At 46.9% G+C, this 24,705-nt stretch overlaps 1 protein-coding gene across 25 annotated transcripts in view; it reads left to right on the top strand.

Annotated features, from left to right (window-relative positions):
* Positions 1–20,955, top strand: part of LOC149324567 (uncharacterized) — a 259,754-nt gene extending 238,799 nt beyond the window's left edge. For 20 of the 25 annotated variants that reach the window (XM_089565390.1, XM_089565394.1, XM_089565393.1 and 17 more), the window contains 5 exons: positions 209–312; positions 3,956–4,062; positions 6,093–6,173; positions 8,615–8,714; positions 10,781–10,886. In XM_089565390.1, coding sequence (XP_089421516.1) covers positions 209–312; positions 3,956–4,062; positions 6,093–6,173; positions 8,615–8,638 — 316 coding nt within the window. In that variant the 3' untranslated portion in view covers positions 8,639–8,714; positions 10,781–10,886. Of the gene's footprint in view, positions 1–208; positions 313–3,955; positions 4,063–6,092; positions 6,174–8,614; positions 8,715–10,780; positions 10,887–13,736; positions 13,825–15,877; positions 15,984–20,477 lie in introns of those variants that run through there. The other 5 variants (XM_089565392.1, XM_089565409.1, XM_089565408.1 and 2 more) reach the window with 5 other exon arrangements.
* The last annotated feature ends 3,750 nt before the right edge of the window (positions 20,956–24,705 follow it).

Here is a 24,705-nt window from a genome sequence, read left to right as displayed (position 1 = left end):
CTGGTTTTTGGTGTCATAACTGCGGGTGTCTCATCTCTGCAGACTTGGATCCGGCAACACCCTATATCGACATGTAAACAAGCACTCAGAGGGGTGTCCTTTCGTATTTCGACAACGCGTGAAAGCGTGCGAACTTGCAACTCAGTGTGACTGCAGTACTGCAGTAGGGGTGAATATAATCCTAAAATTCCGGCTTGTCTTTTCGCAGGCACGAACCATCTGGTGACTCTAGTAGGAGGCGCTCTGATGGCTTTTCCGCGACAGGTACAGCCGTACTCATACAGCGCGCTAGTTCCAATATCTATTCAGCTGGTGAGTATGTTTTAGTATTGCAGCAGCCTTCAATCGGGTGCAAGGAGGATCGAGAATCCAATTTCTGTATTTCCGAATAAGAGGATGGAGTAAACATTTCTGACATGTGAGGGTGCCGTTCTGGCTAAGTTCTGGCGAAACTACCTAGTTCCATCTGCGTGCTTCTTGCTTACAGTGACGCTGTACCCTTTCAACGAACTTTTCAGGCAATGGCTCACGGCAGCGACATTGTTTCTACAGATTAACATGGTTTTACCTTTCTTCATTCTTTGTGAACTGCTCCAAGCTTACGGCGTTTAGCACAAAACAATGAAGGTTCCAGCATCACTTCGGCTTTTCGATTGGCATACTGCGGGCATATTTTCGGTTAGGCTTCCACGGAAATTTATGTGGTTAAGAGCCAAAAGTAATTTTCACATTTTCAGCAACTGGATACATAAACGCAAGTTGTGCTCCTAACGCAGTTTTGCCCCATAAATCGAATCACCAATCGTAGTCAAAATAGAACACCTGACATGCATGACCCTTCTTCGTTAAACTGTTAAACTTGCTGGTGTGCACCTCTGATTGAACGTTGCGACTGGTGGGTAGCGCTGTTGGTACCTAACGCGCCGGTTTTCAACCGTGGTTGCCCAGTTATCACCACCACGACGCTTACATTCGCATGTGTCCTGTCAGCGCGGTCTGAACGGTCAGCGAAAATACATCGGAATTTCAGGCCTGCGTCAGGTAGTCGACGTGTTGAGCAAATAAAATGGCCGTATCCTCACCCACTGGTTGCGAAATGCGGAGACTCACATCAACTACTTGATTCCTTACCCAAGCAAAAGCAATCACATACGAATTTCTCGCAGCCATATGTTACACAAACTTCTGAACACTATTCGAAAGCTGTTACACCACCGCCATAGCCGATGCCGGCAAGTTCACAGCAAAGCAGCGGTCGCGCTGGATGGAGGAGTCATTATGATGCTACTCGTCGGACAGCTTCGCAGCGTACCGGAGAGCCTTAGTGGATGTGAGGGGTGCGGGCGTAGCTACTACGCTGAGCTATAAAATACGAAGTGTCTCAAGTACATGTTACTGGACAGTTTAGAGCTAACTTCTTGCCTGAAGAGAAGCTTAAAATGCTATCTGGGAATACCCCGTTGATACGTTCACGTTCTCTTTTGCATTAGCTTTATTTCTGAGAGTTCAGCGAATATTGTCGGGCTCAGTTCGGTCCAATTCGCGTTCAGTCATCATTTGCGTGAGCTGCTGTGTTCGAGCCACGCCCAAGACAAATTTCAGGACCCCTAAGGTGGCCTAGTCGTTCGAACATCCGCGTCGCATTCGAGAGGTGCGGGGGGCGATCCCCAGTGTCACCTGCTTCCCACCGGTGATACAATAGGTACAAGCTTCCCCCGGCCTGGTCCTGGCCTTTTTTACGGTGAAATACTTGGTAAATGGGTCTTTGACTCCACTTGCGCCCTTTCGCCATAAAATTTCATCATCATCATCATTAAGACGGTGTTCAGCTTCCGTGCACATCGCCAACTTTTTCCATATTTCGGTGTCGCAAGCAAACGCCACGTAACTCAACAGCAATTGTTGAGTTTTCATCAGTGGCGAAAAATCGAATAGCTCCGGCTCTACAGAGTCACGAGAAGTGGGGCGAGTTGGTATATATCTGAAAATACAAGACAGAAAAAGAACAGTTGCGCACACTACCAACTGTTGAACGAAAGAACAGGGGCATATATTTAGCCCTCACTCACCATGTACCAAAGCTCTATCGCTCTCAGTCCCGTCAGTAACAAGTAAAGGTGGAAATGTTTCTATGAAGACTATCACCACCCAGAATTCCGTCTTCCTTTTTTGGCGTCCGTTACTCAAAACAAGGTGGTGTCGCTTTTTTATTTTACTGATACTGCTAGTGCTTATCTTTTTTTCTTTTCAAACGTACGCTATAAGCTAGTGCTTTATGTGCAGGTAAGAAGAAGCGTTCTGCGATTTGAATTTCGCCTTTTCATTTGCAGATTACTTCCTAATGACTGTGCTAAGAGCGATAGAGCGTTGTTACATTGTGAATGTCGCTTATAAATCTGCCCCCTTTCTTCCTATAAACAGTTGGTAGTGTGCGCATGTGTTGGGTTGTTCTTTCTTGTTGTCGTCGTTGCGCCGCTGTATTTTCGTTCATTGCTTCACGACCCCAAGCGGATGCATCTTTTCGCCCCGAAAATTCAGTGTAACGTGCGAAGCATGCAAATTGACCACGCAAATTTCTATAGAACGTGCTGGCAATGGCAGAAATTTTTTTCCCGGATTTTCTAGGCTTCTATGTGCACATTATACAAAAACACCGTCCGTGTTTGACTGTAACTGTATGCGCCTCTCAGTGCGCACATTTTTAGCGCCCAGTATTTTAGGCTTAAAGCTTCGATCACACATTTGTTTGGAGACCTAGAGATGAGTGGGATCGTTAGATGTTTCTCTTCATATGATGTTTCTCTTCATATCTTGAGGATATGTTGAAAAAAATACAACCAGTGGCCGCTAGACAACTCGTCTACAATGGTTAAACAAAAGCAAATGGCGCTATTTAGCGAATTATTTATGCTACGTAACACAACTGATCGTAGGCTTCTCCGTCGCCTCTGGCGTTTCGGATGGGGCAACCCGCTTCGAGCTGTGGATGTCACCCTGTCTGCCCTGAGCTTGGCGGTGCCCTCGTACTGCTGCATCTCTAGTCGACATGGCGTGAGTGAAAGGGGAGCTATCTCCATCTAAAGTTCAAGATTGTCGTTCAGTGAGCTGCATGGCCGACAGCTGACGATGGTGCGATTAAGTGCTCCCACTTCATTCAGAGAGAATGCGTGGCCCGGATTTTTCCGGCTGCCGTAACAGCTTGTTGAGATAAGTAGCTCGTCCAGGGAAATAAGAACTGAAATATTGTATCTTTAAAGTAGGAAACACAGGGGAGGGGGTAGGGGCAGTGGTTTCTATTAAGTACGACAGGACGACAGAAGAGATACCATCGCCATACAATGTCGAAGTCGCCCCTTACGGGATTGGTACGCCACCGGAAAGTTCAGCAGAGATTCATTGCACTTCTCCCCACGATAAAGATTGCTGTTTCCTACATCTCGGAAACATTGCGCACAAGCGGTTAGTGAAAGAATAATGGCGTCTAATCCACCTGGAGACCAATGATCAGAGATTAAGGGGAAAAGTCACTTCTGACTATTATTACTTGCCCACATTTTCGTTCGCTCAGCTTCAGACTGACATAACACCCACCAGCGCGTATTAGAGAGACCAGTCCATTGTAGGGAGAGGTATGCTGACCGCTAAAAATGAACCAAGAGTGGGGTAATTCCCCATCCGGTATGTTGGGTGCGACGTCGGTCTAGATCTTGTTCTGGTGACGGAAACCCCACGCCTGCTAGGTGGTTAAGCTGTTATCCCAGTGGGTGGTGTCAGAACTGCCCATCTGCAGACTTGGATCCAGCGACACCGTATATCGAAAGGTAAACAAGCAATGAGATTGGTGTTCTTTCTTATTTCGAAAGCGCGTGAAAACGCACGAAATTACGATTCATCGTGATTGCAGCTTTGCAGCCGAGGTGCCTGTAATCATCAAATCCACCTTGTTTTTTCGCAGGCCGCGCACGTTTGGCGGGTCTCGTCGCAGGCACTCTGATGGCTTTAGTAGATGCTTGCATTCACCCGGTGCCCTACAACGCGCCGGTTCCACAATCCAGTCCGCGGGTGAGTAGGTTTTGGTATATCAGCAGCCTTATATCGGGTGCAGGGAGGTTCGAGTATCAAATTTCTGTATTTACGAATAAGTGGATGGTGTCAGTATTTGCGACATGGAAGGGTGCCGTTGTGGCTCATTTCTGGCGAAACTACCTCGTTCCATCTGCGTGCTTCTTCCTTACCGTGGCGCTGCACCCTTTCAACGAACTTTTCAGGCAATGGATAGAAGTAGTGACATTATTTCAACACATTAGCATTGCTTTACCCCTTTTCATTGTTTGTGAAGCGCTACAAGCTTATTGAGCGTAGTACAATACACTGCATGTTGCAGCTTGAATTTGTTCGGCCTTTCGATTGGTATATTCTGGGAATATTTTCGGTTAGGCCTCCGCGGAAGTTTTTCCTGTAAGAGGGAAAAGTAATATTCGTATTTTAAGAAGGGGATACATCAAGGAGTCTCTCTCTTAATGCAGCTTTGACCCATAAATCGAAGCACAAAGCTAGAGGCCCGTGTTCTGTGCGATGTCAGTGCATGTTAAAGAACCCCAGGTGGTCGAAATTTCCGGAGCCCTTCACTACGCCGTCTCTCATAGCCTTAGTCGCTTTGGGACATTAAACCCCATAAACCAAACGAAACCAAACCGTTGTGAAAATGGAACACCTGACTTGCATGACACTTCTTCCTTAAACTGTTATACTTGATGGCGTACACCTCTGGATGAGCACGACGATTAGTGGATAGTGCTGTTGGTACTTAGCGCGCCACTTTTCAACCATGTTTGCGCGGTTATCACCACCACGATGCCTACATTCGCATGTGTCCTGTCATCACCGCCTGAATCGTTAGCGAAAAGACATCGGAAGTTCAGGCCTGCGTAGCCAGCGTACTGAGCAAATGAAATGGCCGTCACCTCATCCACTGATTGCGAAATGCGGAAACTCACATCAGCTATCCTTGCCCAGGCAAAAGCAATCACGTACAAATTTCTCACATCCATATCTTACACAGACTTCTGGTGACTATCTCAAAGCTGTTACACCACCGCCATAGCCAATGCCGGCGAGTGCTCTGCAAAGCAGTAGTCGCGCTGGATGGAGGAGAAATTATGGTGCTACTCGGCGGACAGCTTCGCAGCGTACCAGAAAGCCTTAGTGGATGTGAGGGGTGCAGGACTAGCTACTACGCTGAGCTATAAAACACACAGTGTCTCAAGTACATGTCACTGGACACTCAATAGCTAACTTCTTACTCAAAAGACGCTTAGAATGCTATCGGCGAATACCCAGGGGAAACGTTCACCTTGTGTTTTGCATTACCTTTATTTCTGAGAGTTCAGCAAAGATTGTCGCGCTCAGTTTGGTCCAGTTTGCGATCAGTCACCATTCTCGTGAGCCGCTGTGCTTATGAGCCGTGCCGAAGACAAATTTCAAGACCGCCACTGCGGCCCAGTTGTTTGGGCATCCGCGTCGCCGGCGGGAAGTGCGGGGTTCGATCCCCGGTGCCTCCGTGTACCAACCGTTGATACAATGGCTTCGAGCTTTTCCCCTCTGTGGTGCTCAGCATTTTCAGGGGGGGAATGCTTTCCAACTCGGTCTTCGACCCAACCTTGAGTAAGAAGAAACCTTGTGCCATGGCGCTCTTCGGCCGCAGATGCCCTTGCGGGATAAAAATTCATCATCATCATCATCACCATCATCAGGATAAAGTTCAGTCATCGTGGATATCGCCCACTTGTGTCATTTGTCAGTTCAAGCACCCAAAGTGACTTAACACAACAGCGATGGGTGAGATTTCATCCGCCGCGGGCTGTACAGATCTCCGGGCTCTGGGGTGAGCTGGTGTATGCCTGAAAATAATGCTACGCAACCATGCCAACACAAGAAAAAGACAGCACATTTGAACAGTATCAGCGTCCGACGCCTAAACTTAGGCGGTGTTCCTGTCACTTTTTATGTTGCTTCTGTTTTTGCACGTCTAATATGTAGTTATCTTACATGCAAAGCTCGCTATACTAAAACTCTCTATTGTTGACTTACAGTTGCTGCGGAAAAACCCTGAAAGGCGCTTGGGTACAAGTGGCAAAGATGCTGAAGATGTCAAGAAGCAGGCTTTTTACAGAGTAGGTCGATGCTTTCGCACTCCTCTTGTTTTGCTTTTGTCTTGCATTGAAGCTTTTAATGTTCAAAGCTAGTCTACCTATCTCCACTTAGCTATTAAGGTATCGACTGCTTTTGCTTACAACCCGACACTGCTTCTCCAACGACTGACTGGCACTGCTACTGCTATTTTTTTTATTTTCTAACCCTTGTTATACGCTAGTGCTATAAGTGCAGGGTTTAGGAAGTGCTCTGGGGTTTCTATTTAGACTTGTTATTTGCCGATTACTTGTTACTGGATGGGCTTAGACCGATAGGGCGTTGTTATATGCTAAGCAAGGCTTATAAATATTGCCATTTTCTTCCAATAAACACTTCGCAGCGTGTGCATGCGTTGCCTTTTTTTTCCTGTGTTATAATTGCGGCGCAATATTTTCATTCATTCATTTTCTACCTGCAGCGGCTGCGCCCTACCACACACTAAATTCAGAGTAACGCAACCTGCATTCAAAACAACCACGCGAATTTCGATAGAACATGCTGGCACTACTGAAATTGAAAGTTATATTTTTAAGATTTTCGAGGCTATAGTGCGCAAAATGTAGCAACGTGCTTTCCGTTTGTAATTGTCTGCATGTTCTCCATGTATCCTGAGAATATTTAAAAAACTTCTAACTAGTGGTCGCTAGACTACTCGTCTACAATGCTTAAACGCAGACAAATGACGCTATTCTGCACATTATTTATGCTTCAACTTCGCAAGGTAGCTCTGGCATTTCGGATGTGGCAACCAGCTTCGGGCTGTGGGTGTCCCTTTGTCTGCAAATAACTTGGTGGGCTGCTCTATTGCTTCATCGCGGGTCGGCACGGCCTGAGTTAACGGGGAGACATCTCTGGCTAAATTTCAGGTTTGCCATTCAGGCAGCTGCGTGACAAAGTTGAGGATGCCACGATTATGTGTTGGTTTGAAGTAGCCAGTTCATTCAGAAAGAATGCGACGCCCGGGTGCCGCCGGCTGCCGTAATAGCTTCTTGCAACAAGTGCCTTGCAAAAAGGTCTTTACTCCAGGAATTAAAGACTCAAGTATTGAAGTATTGTATTCTGATAGCAGGAAACACGGAAGGAGGATAGCCAACAAGTACGGAGTCCAGGTGGTTTTCTCAGCTCCCAATAAGCTCATTGGAATGTGCAAAAAGGTCAACGAGACTGAAGACCACAAAAAGAAGCCTGGGTGCAATATCAAACACGAAAACACCTATGTAAAGTGTGACGAAAACGTCATTTACAGCATTCCACTCAGCTGCCAACGAACTTACGTTGGAAAACGGGCAGATGCCTTAACAAGAGGCTCCGGGAACACGAAAGATTATGTCCGGGAATCTGACAATCCGGGAATCTGACACCTCATTGTGCCCACTGTAAATGCATACCACTGCTAAAAACACCAAGGTTATAGGTAGGGCTCGGAACAGACGCGAAAGAGAAATTATCGAAGCTTTCGCAATGCACGTTGCTCCGGATAAGCAATGCGTCAGCTCCCCTTCGGTGATGTTAGGGGGAACTGAATTAACCTATCTCAGGAATAGCAATCTTCGGCTGTTGTAAGCGCGCGTAGTTTTTACCTGTTTTCTTTTTTTTCCTTCATTTTTATTCTTGTCAGCGCGTGCGTACCTCCCTCTTCTGTGCATGATAAGACGTCAAATGTGTGTATATAGTCATATTCCTTTTGAGATTAAAACAGTTGTTAGAAAGCGCTTCGTCCTGTGTGTTCGTCCTTTTTCCGTGGTTTTTTAGCGCTCACCAATTTCTTCAAGTTTGTATTTCCAACTAGCCCCAGTAGTAGCTCTTTTGACGGAAGGAGGAGGGAGGTGGCAGGGGGGATGGGCCCCTGTTGGAAATTTCAGTGCAGTATTCCCCAGTATAAGAAGCGATGTTTTCTAAAAACATCTCGGGAACACTGCGAACAAACTGTTAGAAGAAGAAAAATTGCGTCGAAGCTAACTAGAGACCACTTACTAGGGATTAAAAAAAAAGGTCACCTTTCATTATTGCCTCTTATAGGACATTGTTGTCCGCACTGCAGCAGACTGACCTCACACTGGCCATTGCGTATTAGAGAGACTAGGGTGTAGTAGAGACAGGTACGCTGACCGAGCACATGGATCTGGAATGGGGCGATTCTCCAGCCCATACGTTGGGCGCTGTGTCGATCTAGATCTTGTGCTGGTGACGAAATCCTTGTAACAGGTAGGTGGTTAGCGTAGTACCCGGACGTTGGTGTCATAAGTGCGGGCGCTGCATTCCTGTACTCTTTGATCTCGCGACATCGCATATCCACAGGTAAACAAGCAGTCAGATGCGTTTCCTCTCTTATTTCGAAAACATGTGAAAGCGGACGAACTTACGATTCAGTGTGACTGCAGTACTGCCTCTAATCCTCAAACTCCACCTTCTTTTTTCGCAGGCAGCACCCGGGGTCTCGTCGTAGGCACCCTGATGGCTTTTCCGCGACGGGTACAGCCGTGTGCCCGTACAGCGAGCTAGTTCCACAATCTGGTCAGCTGGTGAGTAGTGTTTTGTACAGCAGCTGCCTTGGATTGGTTGCAGGGAGGATCGAGAGTCAAATTTGTGTATTTCAGAATAAATTACTGGGGCAAATATTTCTGAAATTTGGGAGCGCCGTTCTGCCTCAGTTCCGGAGAACCTCACTCATTCCGCCTGCGCGCTCCTTGCTTGTCGGGACGATGTTTTGTTTGAACGAACTTTTCAGACAATGGATACAGGGCACTGATATTATTGCTACAGCTTAACAGGGTTTTGCCACTCTTCATTGTTTGCGAAGTGCTATAATATTATTAAGTATAGCATAATACACTAAGTGTTCCAGCATGGATTTGGTCTTTCGATTGGTAAATTATGAGAATATTTTTGGTTAGGCTTCCACGGAAATTTCTGCTTCAAAGAAGGAAAATTAATTTTCGTATGTTGGGCAAGAGAATACAGAAGCGAAAGACTTGCTCCCAACGTAGCTTTTTGCCCCATGCATAAATCGAAGAACCAAGCGTTTTAAAAATGAAACACCTGACATGCATGACCGTTTTTTCTTAAAATGCTGGCGTACACCTCTCGAGGAACGTAGCGCCTAGTGGATAATGCTGTTGGTATCTAACGCGCCAATTTTCAACAGTGGCTTCGCGGTTACCACCACCACGGCACTCATATTCACATGTCTTGTCAGCGCCGCATCAATGGTTAGCGAAAATACAACGGAATTTCAGGCCTGGGTAGGAGGCAGTCAGTGTGCTGAGCAAATAAAATGGCCTTCGCCTCATCCACTAGTTGAGATATGCGGAGACTAACATCAACTATTTTCCTTCCTTGCCCAGGCAAAAGCACTCGCGTACGTATATCCCACAGCCATACCTCAAACAGACTCATGGACACAATTCAAAAGCTGTTACCTCACTATGCAGAAATATTAAACATGAAGTGTCTGAAGTATATGTGAATGGGCCCGCGAGAGCTAACTCCTTACTAGAAAATACACTTAGAATGCTATCGGGGGATATCCAGCGGAGTCGTTCGCCTTTACTTTTGCATCAGCTTCTTTCCATTCTCAAAGTTGGGGAAAGATTGTCTGGCTCAGTTTGGCCCAATTGGAGTTCAGTCATCATTTGCATGGCCGAAGACAAATTTCAAGACCGCAGCGGTGGCCTAGTCGTTTGAACGTCCACCTGGCTTGCGGAAGATGCGAGGTTCTATCCCCAGGACCGCCGGGAACCCACCGGTGATACAGTGGGTACAAGTTTCCCCTGCCTGGTGTTCGGCTTTTTAAGGGTGATGTTCTTGGCAAATGGGTATTTCACCCCACCTTGAGTAAAGGAAAAACCCGGTGCCATGGCGCTCTTCCGTCTAAGACGCCCTTACACCATAAAAATTTATCATCATCATCATGAGGACACTGTCCGTCTTTCGTGCACATTTCTCGCTTGTGTCATCTGTCGGTATCAGCAGCAAACACCACGTATCTCAACAGTGATTGTTGAGTTTACATCCGAGGTGAAAACTAAAATAGTTCCGGCTCTATAAAATGTCGGGCAGTACGTCGAGTTGGTGCATGACTGAAGATACTAGGGCGCAAAAAAACAACCCAAGAAAGAACAAGGTTACATATGCGCCCACTACCAACTGTTAAGTGGAAGAAAAGAGGCACATTTACAACCCTCGTTCACCATTTAACAAGCCTCTATCACTCTCAGCGATACTGTCTTGTTAGATGGAGAGGGCTTAGAGTAGAGAGAGACATGCTGACACAAATATAGATCTGGAGTGGGGTGATTCCCCAGCCGGTACGTTGGGTGCTATGTGGGTCAAGATCAAGATCTTGTTCTGGGGACGAAAACCCCACGCCGGGTAGGTGGTTAACAAGTTGCCCGGTGGTTGATGTCATGACTGCCCCCTCTGCAGTCTTGGATACAGCGACACCGTATATCGACAGGTAAACACGCAATGAGATGGGTGTCCTTTATTTCGAAAACGCGCGACTGCGTGCAAACTTACGATTCAGTGTGATTGCAATACTGCAGAAGAGGTTCCTCTAATCCTAAAACTCCACCATGTCTTTTCGCAGGCAACGCCTGTTTCGAGGTTCTGGTCGCAAGCGCTGTGATGGCTTTAGAGCGATGCCTACAGGCGTATGCCCAGACGGAGCGCGAGCACCACTATCCACTTAGCGGGTGAGTAGTCTTAAGTAAGCAGCAGCCTTGTACCGGTTGCAGGGGGGGGGGGAGGATTGAGAATTAAATTTCTGTATTTGTGGATGTGTGGCTGGTCAAATTATTTGTGAAAACTGAGGGCTGCGTTCTGACTCAGTTCTCGCGAACCTACCTTGTTCCATCTGCACGCTTCTTGGCCCGCGCGGCGCAATTCCCTTTCAATGAATTTTTAACTCAGGCAATAGATAAGGGCAGTGACATTATTTCTACCCATTAACATGGTTTTTGACCCTCTTTGTTCGTTGAGAAGTGCTACAAGCTTACGGCGTTTAGCACAAAACACTGGAGGCTCCAGCATGACATCGGCCTTTCGACTGGTACATTCTGGGCGTATTTTTGGCCAGGCTTTCCCGGAAATTTCTTTGGAGAAAAGGAAAAAGCAATTTTAATATTTTTAGCCAGGGGATATATAAACAAAAGTATTGCTTTTTCGCAGCTTTGTCTAATAAGTCAAAGCACCAATCGTTGTAAAAATGGAACACCTGATATGCATGAACATTTTTCGATAAGCTGTTAGGCTTGCTGGCGTACACCTCTTGATTAATGTGGGTACTAATGGATAGTGCTGTTGGTATCCAGCATGCCAATTTTCAACCGCGGTTGAGACAAACGCACGCGGATACGAATTGCACGCAGCCATATCTTATACAAAACTATTCCAAAGCTTTTACGCCACTGGCGCAGTTCATACCGGCGGTTTCACTGGAATGCACCGCCTGGGTTAGATGCAGGAGAAAATGCGACGCTACTCGGCGGACTGCCTCGCAGCGCGTCAGAAAGCATTGGTGGATGTGAGGGGTGCAGGGCTAGCTGCTACGCAGAGCTATTAAACACAAAGTGTGTCACGTGGATTTTGTGTCTCACTTAATTTTTGTATCAGCTTAATTTCTGAGCGCTCAGCAAAGATTGTGGTGTTCAGTTTGATCCAGTTCTGTTCATTCACCATTTGCGTGAGCGCCTGAATTTGTGAGACAGGCTTAAGACAAATTTCAAGACCGCAGCGGTGGCTTAGTTAGTCGTTTGAGCATGTGCCTGGGATGTGGGAGGTGCCTGGGGCGATACCCAGTGAGGCGGGGACGCGTCCATGATACACCAGATACAAGCTTTCTCTGCCTGGTGCCGGGCATTTTATGGTGAAATGCTTGGGAAAGGGCTCTTTCACCTCACCTTAAGTCTCTCTCTCTCATTTTTTGTGGGCTCTTTTCCATCGACGTTTCATCATAGCAATCAGTATATCCACTGTCACCCGAGTGCTCACGACATGGCCGCCATGTTAAGCATAACCATAAGTATATATTGACCTAATTGGACAATACTGGTGTCCAACATGTCGTACTCATCGAGCCAGTTATGAATATCCATTAGGTAGGTCAGAACCTTAACGGTTAGTAAATGTAGCAAATAAATATAATCATAACCTTAACTAAAAATTAACTTCATTAGATAATTTTGGGCTGTAACCTGTTGTACTTATATAGAGAATTCAAAATATCTAATTCGTTTTATGATGTCTTATTAATTATTGTGTTAAAAGCAGTTAAACATTAGTAATTTGACCAGTTAATTATAACAACAGCAATCAATCAAAAATTAGGGTCTATGTCCTTTTACTGTGGGGGCCGCAATTTTGAATTGCTTGGACAGAAAATTGCGCAAAAAATTTTGCCCTGACAGAAAAGTTGACAGAAAATTTCACTTCGAAGGAAGCTGGTAGCAGACCCCAAGAAATCGAGAAACGTTATGAATAAGAGCTATCACTGAAATGCCTGTTCTATACAGAATGACAGGCACTGGGTAGTTGGTGCATGACTGAAAATATAGGGGCAAAACTACGACTGCGGAAAAAAGACATGCACAAACTATCAACTGATTATTGCAGGAACATGGGCATATTTATAACCCTCACTCACCATGTAAAAACCCTCTACTGCTCTCAGCCTAGCCAGTCACGATTACAAGTGGAAACATTTTTATAAAAGCCTGTAGCACGGACAATCACGATGGTGTCTGCTGCCCAAACCCCGATGATAGTGTTTGTTTCATTTCTTATCTTAGTTTTTGTTATTTCTTTCTTATTTTGCTTTCCTATTGAGCGCTTTCATAGGTGGCACTCCTTTTCCTACGATTGCGTGACACTGATATTGCGAGATTTATTTTCTTTCCTAACGTTTGTGATAAACCAGAGCTGTAAGTGCAGGGTAGCAGAAGCGTTCTGAGATGTGTGTTTAGCCTTGTCATCTACATCTACATCTGTCATCTACACCTGCCTACTACATCTCCGGAACACTGCGAACAACCAGTTATGTGAAAAAATAATTGCGTCTGAGCCACATAGAGAATACTGTTTAGAGATGGAGAAAAAAAATACTCACCTTTTATTATTCTTATCGACACTGTCGTTCGCACTGCATCGGACTGACATCACACTGACCAGTGCGTATTGGAGAGACCAGTGCGTAGCAGAGAGAGGTATGCTGACCGCTCACATAAATCCGAAATCAGGAGTGGGGTAATTACCCAGACTATAGGTTGGGCGCTATGCACGATCTAGACCTTGTTCTGGCGACGAAAACTCCGCACCGGATAGGTGGTTAACGCATTTCCGGCTGGTTGGTGCCATAACTGCGGCCACAGCATCTCTGCAGACTTGGATCCGGCGACACCTTATATCGAGAGGTAAACAAGCAATGAAAGGGGCGTCCTTTCTTATTTCCAAAACGGATGAAAGCATGCAAACTTACTTTTCAATGTGCCTACAGCACCGCAGGAAGGTTGCTTGTAATCCTAAAATTCCGCCTTGTCTTTTCGCAGGTACCAGCCGTCTGACGAGGGTCGTCGCATGCGCTCTGATGGCTTTTGCGCGACGGGTGCGGCGCTGGTTCCAGAACCCAGTCTGCGGGTGAGTAGTATTTAGTATAGCAGCAGCCTTGTATCGGGAGCAGGGAGGATCGAGAATCAAATTTTTCTATGTTCGATTAGGTGGCCAATGTATATATTTCTGAAATGAAAAGGAAGCATTCTGGCTCAGTTCTGGCGAACCTGACTCGTTCGGTCTTCTTGCTTGCCGCGACACTGTTTCCTTTGAATGACCTTTTCAGTTGATGGATAGAGGGCAGTGACATTATTTACAGGTTAATTCGTTTTCACCCCTCCTTATTGTTTGTAAAGTCTTACAAGCTTACTGAGTTCTGTACAAGACACATAAGGTTCCGGAATAACTTCGGCCTTTGAATTGATATACTGTGGGAATATTTTCAGGTAAGGCTCCACGGAAATAAAAGCAATATTCGTATTTTAAGCAAGGGGATACATAAACGAGTCTTCCTACTAATGCAGCTTTGTCCCGTAAACGAAGAACAAAGCGTTATGAAAATGGAACACCTGACATGCATGACCTTTCTTCATTATTCTCTTAAACTTGCTGGCGTAAAACTCTGGATGAACGTGGCGACTAAAGGAGAGCGCTGATGGTATCTAATGCGGTAATTTTTAACCGCGGTTTTCCACACATTTGCGCTCGCATTCGAATTTTTCCTGTCAGCGCCGCATGAATGGTTAGAGAAAATACTTCGGACGTTCAGGCCTACGTAGCAGCCAGTCAGCCTACTCAGAAAAGAAAATGACCGTCCCCAAACCCACTAGGTGCGAAATGCGGACACATACATGAACTATACCTTTCCTTATGAAGACAGAAGCATGCACTTGAGAATTTCGCGCAGCCATATCTTATATTACGCGATTAGAAACCTGTTAAGCCACTGGTGCAGGACAAACCAACGTCTACAATGCTACACAACGCTAGGGTTGCATCGAGGAGAAATTGTGTCGCTACTCGACGGACGGTGTCAGAAAGCCTTAAGGTGAGGGGTTTCGTCAAGCTAATGACTGTATGCTTCACCTTTGCAGGGTACCACAGGCGTTCCAGCCGCTTTGTACCATGAATGTCGCCTTGTCTGCCCCGAGCTTGGTGGTGCTCCTGTATATCTGCATCTGGAGTCGGCATGGTGTGATTCAAAGGGCAGCCATCTCTGACTAAAGTCCAAGTTTGTCGTTCAGACAGCTGCATGACAGACAGTTGCGAATGGTGCGATTAAATGCTCGTCAGAAGTGACCACTGCTTTCAGAAAGAATGCGACGCCCGGGTGTCGCTGGCTGCCGCAATAGTTTGTTGAAACAAGTGGCGTTATATAAGCGGCTTGTTGAGGTAGTAAAAACTTAAGTATTGTATTTTGAAAGTAGGAAACACAACAGGAAAATGTGGTGGGGAGAGGGGTCGCGGGGAGGAAGGGGGGGGGGGGGGGCTGTCGTGCCTCTTGTGTACGACCGGAGGACAGGAGAGGTGCTATCGCCATATAATGTCTAGTATTGCCTGTATTGCCGCCGGAAAATTCAAGAGAGATTGAGTGCAGTATTGCAAAGATAATAAGCGCTGTTTCCTACAACATCGCGGGAACACTGCGAACAAGCGGTTCGCAGTGGTGGTTCGCAGCTTGGTGGAGCACCACCAAGCTCGGGGCAGACAAGGCGACATTCATAGTACAAAGCGGCTGGAACGGCTGTGGTACCCTGCACAGGTGAAGCATACAATCAGTGTGTATTAGAGAGACCAGTCCGTAGCAGAGAAAGATATGCTGACCGCTCGCATGAATCTGGAGTGCAGTGAATCTACAGCTGGTAGATTGGGTGCTATGCCGGTCTACTTCTTGTTCTGCTCATGGAAACCCCACGCTGGGTAGATTGATAACATCCTGCCTGGTGGATGGTGTAATAACTGCTCTCCGTGCAGACTTGGATCCAGCGGCACCGTATATCGACAGGTAAACAAGCAATGAGACGGGTGTCCTATTCTATTCCGAAAGCGTGTGAATGCTTGCGAACTGAGGATTCGGTGTTATTCTAGCACTGTAGTAGAGGAGCCTGTAATCCTAAAACTCCACGTTGCCTTTTCGCAGGCCGGAACCGTTACGCGGTGCTCGTCGGAGGCGCTGTGATGGCTTTAAGGCAATGCCTACAGCCGAGTGCCCAGATGGCGCGTCAGTTCCACAGTCCACTCATCGGGTGAGTAGCTTTAATTAAGCAACCAGCCTTGTACCGCTTCCAGGGAGGATTGAGAATCAAATTTCTGTGTTTCCGAATAAGTGGTTGGCGTAAATATTTCTGAACTGTCAGAGCTCCGTTCTGGCTCAGTTCTGGCGATCCTCACTGCACGCTTCCTTGCTTACCACGAGGCTGTTTCCTTTGAACAAAATTTTTCAAGCAATGAATGGAGGGCAGTGGCATTATTTCTTCAGCCCAACTCCGTTTGACCCCTGTTCATTCTTTTTGAAGCGCTACAAGCTAGCCGCGTTTAGAACAATGCACTGAAAGTTCCAGCATGATTTAGGCCTTTGGATTGGTACATTCTGGGCATATTTTCAGCTAGGTTTCCAAGGAAATTTCTGCGAGAAAACGAGAAAAGTAATTAGTGCATTTTCAGCAGGGGAATACGTAAACGAAAGTCTTGGTGCTGACGCCGTTTTTTTTTTTTCATTAATCGAAGCCCTAAGCGTTGCGAAAATGGAAGTTCTTACATACATGACCCCTTGATTACAATGTGAAACTTGTAAAATGCTGGCGTGCGCCTCTGGATGAACGTGGAGACTTGTGGATAGTGCTGTTAGTGTACCTAGTGCGCCACTTCTCACGGGGGCTCGCAGCTACTGCCACCAAGGCGCTCGCATTCGCATTTGTCCTGTCAGCGCCGCATGAATGGTCAGCGAAAATGCATTGGACGTTCGAGCCTACGTAGCAGGCAGTCAGCCTACTGACGAAATAAAAATGCCGTCCCTAAACCCGCTAGGTGCACAATGCGGACACACACATCGACTACATCTTTCCTTATGAAGACCAAAGCAGGTACATGCGAATTGCCCACAGCCGTATCTTATACGAAACTATTCCAAATTTGTTACGCCACTGGTGTAGGACAGGCTGGCGCTACTCGGCGCAACTCGTGACGCAACTAGTGACGCTACCCGTGACGCTACTCTTGACGCTACGCAGCGCCGCGTGTGGCGCTGCTCGTCGCACAGCTTCGCAGCGCGTCCGAAAGCAATAGGGGATGACAGGGTTACAAAGCTAGCTACTGCGCACAGCTATTAAACCAGGAGCGTACTCTAACATGCAACCAGGCATGGAATGCTATGGCGAAACATGCAGCGGAAATGTTCGTTGTAACTGTTATTCGTGAGAGTTCAGCAAAGATTGTCGGGCTCAGTTTAATCTTATTCGCGTTCATACATTGGCTTGAGCTGCTCTGCTGGTGAACCGTGCCGAGGATGAAGTTCAGTTTTTTGTGCCCATCGCGAACTTTTGCCAGCTGTTGGTGTCAGCAGCAAGCGCCACCTACCTTAAAAGTGAAGGATTAAGCAACTCCTACCTATCATCCAATAAAATGAACGGAGTCCACCAAGCATTAAAAAAGCGCTAATTCTCACAGTACGCTCTGGCAGCTGCTGATATGATGGGTTTTCTAGATTTTCTAGGATTCTGGACGCACATTCTACAGATGCACTTTCTATGTGCACTTCTCAATGTGGAACCCACTACCCGTATTTTGTGCACCTCCTCCATTTTGGCTTCAATCACGCAATTGTATAGAGACCCTTAGATTCGTTGGATAGCTAGGTGTATCGCTTTGTATTCTGAGGATATTTGGCAAAATATCCAACCAGTGTTCGCTACGCAAACCGTATACAATGTTCAAGCGTGAACGAATGGTGCTATTCGTAACGTTATTTTTGCTTCATCATGGAAATGAGTGCATGGTTCACCTTCGCAGGGTGCCTCTGGCGGCTCGGATGTGGAGCCAAGGTGCGGTCTACGATCGCTTCGTTTGCCCCGAGCTTGGCGGGCTGCTCTACTCCTTCATCCAAGTCCGCATGGTATGAGTGAAATGGGGAGACATCCCCGACTAAAGCTGAAGTTTGTCATTCAGGCAGCTACGGGAGAGGCAGTTGAGGATGGTGCGATTCAATGCTCGTGAGAAATGAAAACTTTATGCAGAAAGAATACGTCACCGGGTTTCACCGGCTGCCAAAATAAATTGTTATAACTAGAGCGTCGAATAAGTTGATCGTCCAGAAAAGTATAAACTGAAGTACTTTGTTTGAAAAGTAGGAAAAGAAAGGTGGGTGGGTGCTATGAAGTCTCAAGTTATGCACGGCTTGAGTCACTGAAGGACATTAGAAATGTCATCGCCATAGCTGTCCAATGTCTGTCCTTATGGGATTCTTTTGCCGCCACAAAGTTCAAGAGAAATTCAGCGCAGTACTCCCCAGGGCAAAAAAGTCGTTTTCTGTACATCTCAAGAATACTTCGAACAAACAGTTAGTAAAAGAAAAAATGCATCTAAATAATCTAGAGAGCACTGAACAGATATTAGGAAAAAATTGTCACCTTTAATTATTAGTTCTTATGGATATCGTCGTCCAGACTCTTAAGGATACATTATTTGCGTGCTCCATGGATCTCGGCGTCAGCGCTAAAAGGAGATTTTCGCGGGCAGTACCATTTTAAAGGGCTGAGGAAGTGGAATTTGTACCTGTACACCCCGAGCGGTCTACACTAGAGCCGGCCGTTTGGCCAAAAACAAAACATTATAATGAAAGAAATAACTGTCGCTAGCAATCGCCTAACCGCTTTGTCATTGGCCTGTTACAGTTTACGGTTTATGTGGGCTTAACGCTCCAAAGCAACTCTTCTATGAGGAACGCTATACAGGACAGCTAGAGAAATTTCGACCACCTGCGGTTCTTTAACCTGCATTGACATCGCACAGCACACGGGCCTCTAGAATTTCACCTACAAAAAAATTCGACTGCCACGACCCCGACCGAACCCACTTCTTTCGGGTCAGCAGCCACCACGGCGTCTACAGTGCTGCACCTATTCGTTTTGATTTATAGGGACACCAGAGCATTTCCTTATCAATAAAAACCAGAGACCAAGCAGGCAATTTTTTCTTCGGTGTTATTTGCGGAGAGTATTAATGGTCAAAGGACGATAAAGGTGAACTAGACAGGCACTAAAAAGTGAAGTTCTTAGACCTTCACCGTCTGGCCTCCACACTATTCCTTTCTATTCTGTCAAACCAACTACCCAACAAGAACCCACTTGCATTTATTGCCTCTTTTGAATGTTTGGTTGCTTTCTTTGCATTGTCAGTTCCCCGCTGATCTGTTCTGTTTATCACTCATTATAATGAAATGTAATGAAAATAAATTTACCGGAGTGTGAATTTTAAAAACATTAGCTGAGAAGGGATTTTCCTAATATTGGTATCGCCAAATGATAACGTTTTCTGGTAGTGCGGTGGCATGTCAACTGCTGCCTCTTAAGCTTTGTGACATTTTTCCCCGCCGCATTAATACCGACTCATTCGTCACATTTCAGGGAAAGTCACTTCGCAAAAAACTATCTCCGTTCGATTAGGATGTATTTTTGCAGCAGAAGCTCTTAATGATAAATCACGGTCAAAAGTTGTACTTTGGCGTCCGTAGAGAGAAGGAAGAGGCGAGGATATGCACACAAGGGAAGGAGACCAGTCAGCGTGAGCCCTTTAGTTAAAAGGGAAGGTGACCAGGACCAAGTCGGCATGTGCCTTTTAGTTAACCCCTTCGCCGCTCTATAGCGCTTTGCTTTAAGCGCTGACTTGTCACTCCTATGAACGCGCTAGATATTCCGCCGCACAGATTTTTTCAATCTAACCAATATCTGTTTGAAAATGCGTTTTAATGATATCGAAAAAGACTAACATTAAAAGCAATATGATTAAGCTGACCGTTCAAATTTAGATTGCTAGAGAGGGCGGCGCCTATACTGTAATTCTTGACATATGGTACGTTTGTGTCAGTAGAAATTATCGGGTAGTTAAAGGTTGCCTTTTTGTAAATTGGAGAAGATTTATAATAATTATGAAAAATATAATGTCGTGTACCGCGTACTGTACCATGGTTAGGCCACGTTAGGCCACGTTAGGTTAGGCCACGTTGCAGCTGATTGACAGGTGCCACACAGGTGACAGCACGGTAAATGCAACAGTCCGCGTACGATCTCACCCCACTAGATACTTCATTAACTATGACTGATAAATGTTAAGAAAAGACGGCACAGAACTGTTCGCACTCTTTCTAGAATAACACGTTGCTTTCTGCTGAAAACATACGCTTCGAGCCATTTGAACGGGGAAGATATAATTTTGAAGGTAGGCAAATTCACCACCAAAAACCTGTGCGCAACCGAGTTAAAGGTTCTTGGAAGTCCAAGAGTGTACAGTCAACCTGGTTGTTATTGTTGACGGAGAGGGCTAATTTGTGACCGAAATCTATCAGTTGTGTCTCGTAGAAAAGTCCCGTTCTTAAGGCGTGTTGCATTTGCCCAAAAATAGTTGTCTTCTTGCATGAGGGTAGAGCATTCATGTAAATGATATGTTACATTAATTTGCACAAGACATTCTGAGGAAGATGTCTGTAGTTTATAGTTATTGTTTCGTTTTCCTCTTTTTATGTGGAGCGCGCCGCACACAAGGCGGAGAGGCACCAGAGAGTGCGACGCAGAAGGAACAGAAAGAATCGCCGCCTGCCGGAGGTTTTCCCAAGTGACCTGTCTTTCTCCTCAAAATTCCGATGGCCACGGTGGGATGACGCTCAATCGCGCCCAGAACCAAGCGCCGGACTCGGCTGACAGCCTAGTTCCACCACCGGCTGATGAAGCGCAGGGTGACATTGGCCGTCGCCGTACTGACGGCCTCGACCTCTTCCGGATGCTGGACGCCGCCTTCCACCGGATAGCGGCGACCGTGTCGACCAGCCGATGGACCTGTTGTTGGACGCTCACTTGGCTGCACGCACGCTGGGGCGGCGAAGATCAGCTGCCGTGTGCTCGGATGATGCACGGCGCCGCCATCGTTCCGAAAAATATGGAACAACAGATCGTCTGGAATAAAACATGCTCAGAATTTTTCGAAGGAACTTGAAGAACACTATCAGCATCTGCTTTCCATCGATTGATTTACTTTCCCTTCATTCACACATTAGATAGCAAACTTTCGATATTTTATTTACTTCGTCACAATGTCACACATGAGACTGTGTTCTGAAAGCAACGTACAATGTTCGCTGTTTACTACTATTCTGGTTCATGCCACTCCTTGTGCCTCTTATTTCTTTCGTTTTTTTTTGTATACTGGATGACAGCGCATTACATGATTTCTTTTCCGACGCCGAAGCAAATTTGAGAGTGACGCTGATATGTGCAGTTTATTTGAAAAATTATAGCGAACCTGTTGGATGTAAAACATCCTTAACGCTAGTTAATTGAAATCCATCCTTCACAGGGCTCTTCATCAGCGTTTATGATCCATTTCCGCCCAGCACATATATGATGTTGCATAACTCAACCGCGAGGAGGTGGACATTTAAGCAATAAACAAACTGAGTGCGCTAAAAAAGAGCTAAATGTGTGTCGAACCGATCCATACTAAATCTTGCCCCGTGCGCCGCAAAAGCGCGAAGAGCCCTTCTTGCTTACTTTCAGTGTCCTAGCTCCCTCCAGCCCCTCCTTTCCGCATATTTATTCATAGCAAGACATAATGCTCACTGAGATAAAACTAGCCGATATGTCTCGCTCAGAGAAACATTCAGAATTCAACTATGTTGTCTTGCAAGAAATGTGGCTCATAACAAATCAGCCGATGTATAAAGCAAGGTACAAGATTACTTAAACTGCCTAGTTTTATCGTAATTTTTCTTGCTTTTGCCGTTGGCTTTCCGGCAGTGTAGTTATTCCTACGAAAATAACACGCGGTTTAATAAAAGCTTGCGTTTCAGGGAAAGGTGCATGATCGTGTCTCATGGGGTTGAAGAATTAAATGCGAGATGAATGCAGTCCAGGGTAACAGGGTTAATCGAACAGACATGGCAGAGGCCTTTGCCCTACAATGCGCATAGTCAGGCTGATCGTGACATCTCCCGTTCAACACCACTGGCGCTCCGAATATGCTGCCAGAAGAACTAAACACAGTCAACCTCGACCACGGACGACGCGATAGTATCACTGTTGATGTCACACTTCCTAGAAAAGGACACCTGGGCGTCAGCGCCTTTTCATCGCCTTTTCAAAGCAGGATCCATTCAAGGGTGTTTCCTGAGTTACCCTGTTATCACGTTTTCAAGAAAACTCTCGGATGTTGCAAAATATGCACGCACCTTGAACTATCTTAATCATCACCATTATCACCACCAGCCTAACTACGCCCACTCCAAGGCCTGTGCCAAATGCAGCCACCTTACCCCCCGAAATTCCTACTCTCGCTCGCATAAAAGACTTTCTGCCGCCTTAAGATGGAACATAAAGTCATATGTCCGCATTAATTAAGGCTGTAATTTTGAAGTTGTAGCTTCAGTGAAGTGAATTTCAGTGAGTAATTATAAGATGTAATATACTTTTCATAATACTTTACTTTTATGCGCCGTGAAATAAAGAGACAGACACGTTTCGAAAAAACCATCGAAAACTTAAGCTGAATTCCAATGGCAGATCGGGACCGCTCCGTCGGATCGCGTACGGAGCGCGTCGGAACGCGTAGCTTCGCCACCTCCCATTTTGCGATTGGAACGCGAGTGCACCCTCGGGAGCACTTGGTGCAAGTTTGGGATCGCGACGCCAGTGCCGCAGCGGTGAGCCGCGGAAAGTAGGGGCGCCGCCGGAGCGGACGCCCTGCTAGCTTCGTGTGCAAGTGCGACAGGAGTTGCGCGAGGCGCAATATCCGCGTTGACAGACGCCGTCTCGGCGAAACAAAAAGGAGGTAGTACGAAGGCCGTAATGTAAAAACAAACCCAAAGCGTATGTACAGGATGGTCCGCTTTCCGTGAACACGCGAGTATGCGGCCGCGGTCTTCGGAGTGCCAGTGAGCCTGTTCCTACCGTTCACGAAAGAAGTGGCGGTGGTGGTGGTGGTGAAAACTTTTTAATAAACAACAGGAGAAATTGCAGACCAAAAATGGCCCTTTACATAGGTCGAGTCCTTAGTCCAGGACCCCGCTGGACGAGGCCGCTACTCGCGCCCGTTTGACTAGAGCCCTTTGAGACTCCAGCCCCGAGCAGTTGAGCAGGGCTGCCTCCCATGCCTCTCGGGAAGGGGAAGGATTGGGGGGAAGGGAAGGATTCTTTTGACAGGCCCAAACCATGTGGAAGGTATCGGAAACTTCCCCACAGTGAGGGCAGCGCCCATCAATTTTGGGGACGAAATGTTTTACTATTGCAGGACACAACATTGTGTTGGTCTGCAAGCGCCTCAGAGTTCGCTCATCAGCTTTACTCATGCCCTTAGCAGGGACCGGGAAAAGGCGATGGCGTTCGCAGTAGTCGTCCAGAATTTCTCTGAACCGCAGAAGCGGTTGCACAATCTCCGAGCCGGAAGAGGCTGGGTGAGGTGCCCGGTAGGTAAGCGCTCGGGCAGCCGCGTCCGCAGCCTCATTACCTCTAACGCCCTGATGGCCTGGAGTCCAAACTGTGCGTTTGGGCGAAGGGTCCGATTCCCTCACTGCGCGCTTTAATATACTGTAGGCTAAAGGTGAAATCTCGCCAGCCAGGTAGTGTTGACAGGCTCGACGCGAATCTGTCACGATTACCCTCGAATTCAAGTCCGAGGCGGCAAGCGCAATGGCTACTTCCTCAGCCTGTGCTGAATTTCGCGCTCGAAAGGAGAGCCCGTTAACGCATTGATCCTGGTGAACTACTGCGGTCGTGTAGAATCCATTGGGCGACGGCCCTGCAACGTCAACGTAGTATACACCCTGTTTGGATCCGTGTTGGTGTTCGAGGGCCCGAGCGCGCGCCTCTCGTCTGGCTTCGTGTGTATGTGTGTCCATGTTGCGCGGGAGTGGAGGGACCCAGAGCTTGTGACGCCATAGCTCTGGAATCCGACACGTCTCCTCTGGAGTGCACTCGTGTTGGATGTGCAAGCGGTCTAGCAGGCGGCGCCCGGATGCCGTCTGCGAGAGTCGCGTATATTGGTTCACGACGCTATAGCCAGTACATTCTAGGCACTATAACGACGCGCAGGTAGGTCGCTGGCTGCTCGATTTTCAAGCCTTGCGACTGTGAGACGCAAGCCGCTGAACCAATCAGCGAGACAGTCGAGCTTTCGGCAACGACGCCGCCCGCGGACACGCCGAGCGACGAACTGCGCTGCCCCCTGGCCAACGTTTCTCCCTGGCTGCCGTAGTCGTCGCTAAGCCTAACTGTTTTTCATCGATGCCGCAGCTGAGGGCGCTTCGGAACTGACTAGCGCTGTAGTAAAGGTGCTACTCGCGTCAACGTTTTTCTGTGTTCTTCGTCTCATAATAAAATAAACAAGTGATCGATTTCTGCGACGCCATCCAACAACGGAGCTAGCAGACAGCAGGCCAGCCGCACTGGGCATCAGAAAGAAATTTGCTTGTATCGCAGTTATCACTTCTACCAGCAACTCGGTGTTGGCCAACGATTCTCAAAAATGATTCATTTTTTACATTCCTCTACTCCAGTGCTTGGTATGAACGCGAACAAAGAATATTAGCGCATTTTTCTGACGTTGGCGGCAGACATACAGGCCGGCAGCTTCACACTCGCTGTCCGTTTCAGACCAATCTTCACTGCTGGACTCTGAGCTTTCAGTGCCCGTGTCGGAACTGTCACTACCATGAAGCAAAATTAGTGCCGCACGGCTCGAAGCAAACTCATTGCTGTCCACTGTTGA

This window comes from Amblyomma mixtum, unplaced genomic scaffold (genome assembly GCF_055824585.1).
Source record: "Amblyomma mixtum isolate Tamu unplaced genomic scaffold, ASM5582458v1 scaffold_23, whole genome shotgun sequence".
In the NCBI taxonomy this organism is placed as follows: Eukaryota; Metazoa; Arthropoda; class Arachnida; order Ixodida; family Ixodidae; genus Amblyomma; species Amblyomma mixtum.
The sequence above is the reverse complement of the archived record's forward strand: the minus strand, read 5'-3'. Positions and strand labels throughout refer to the sequence as shown.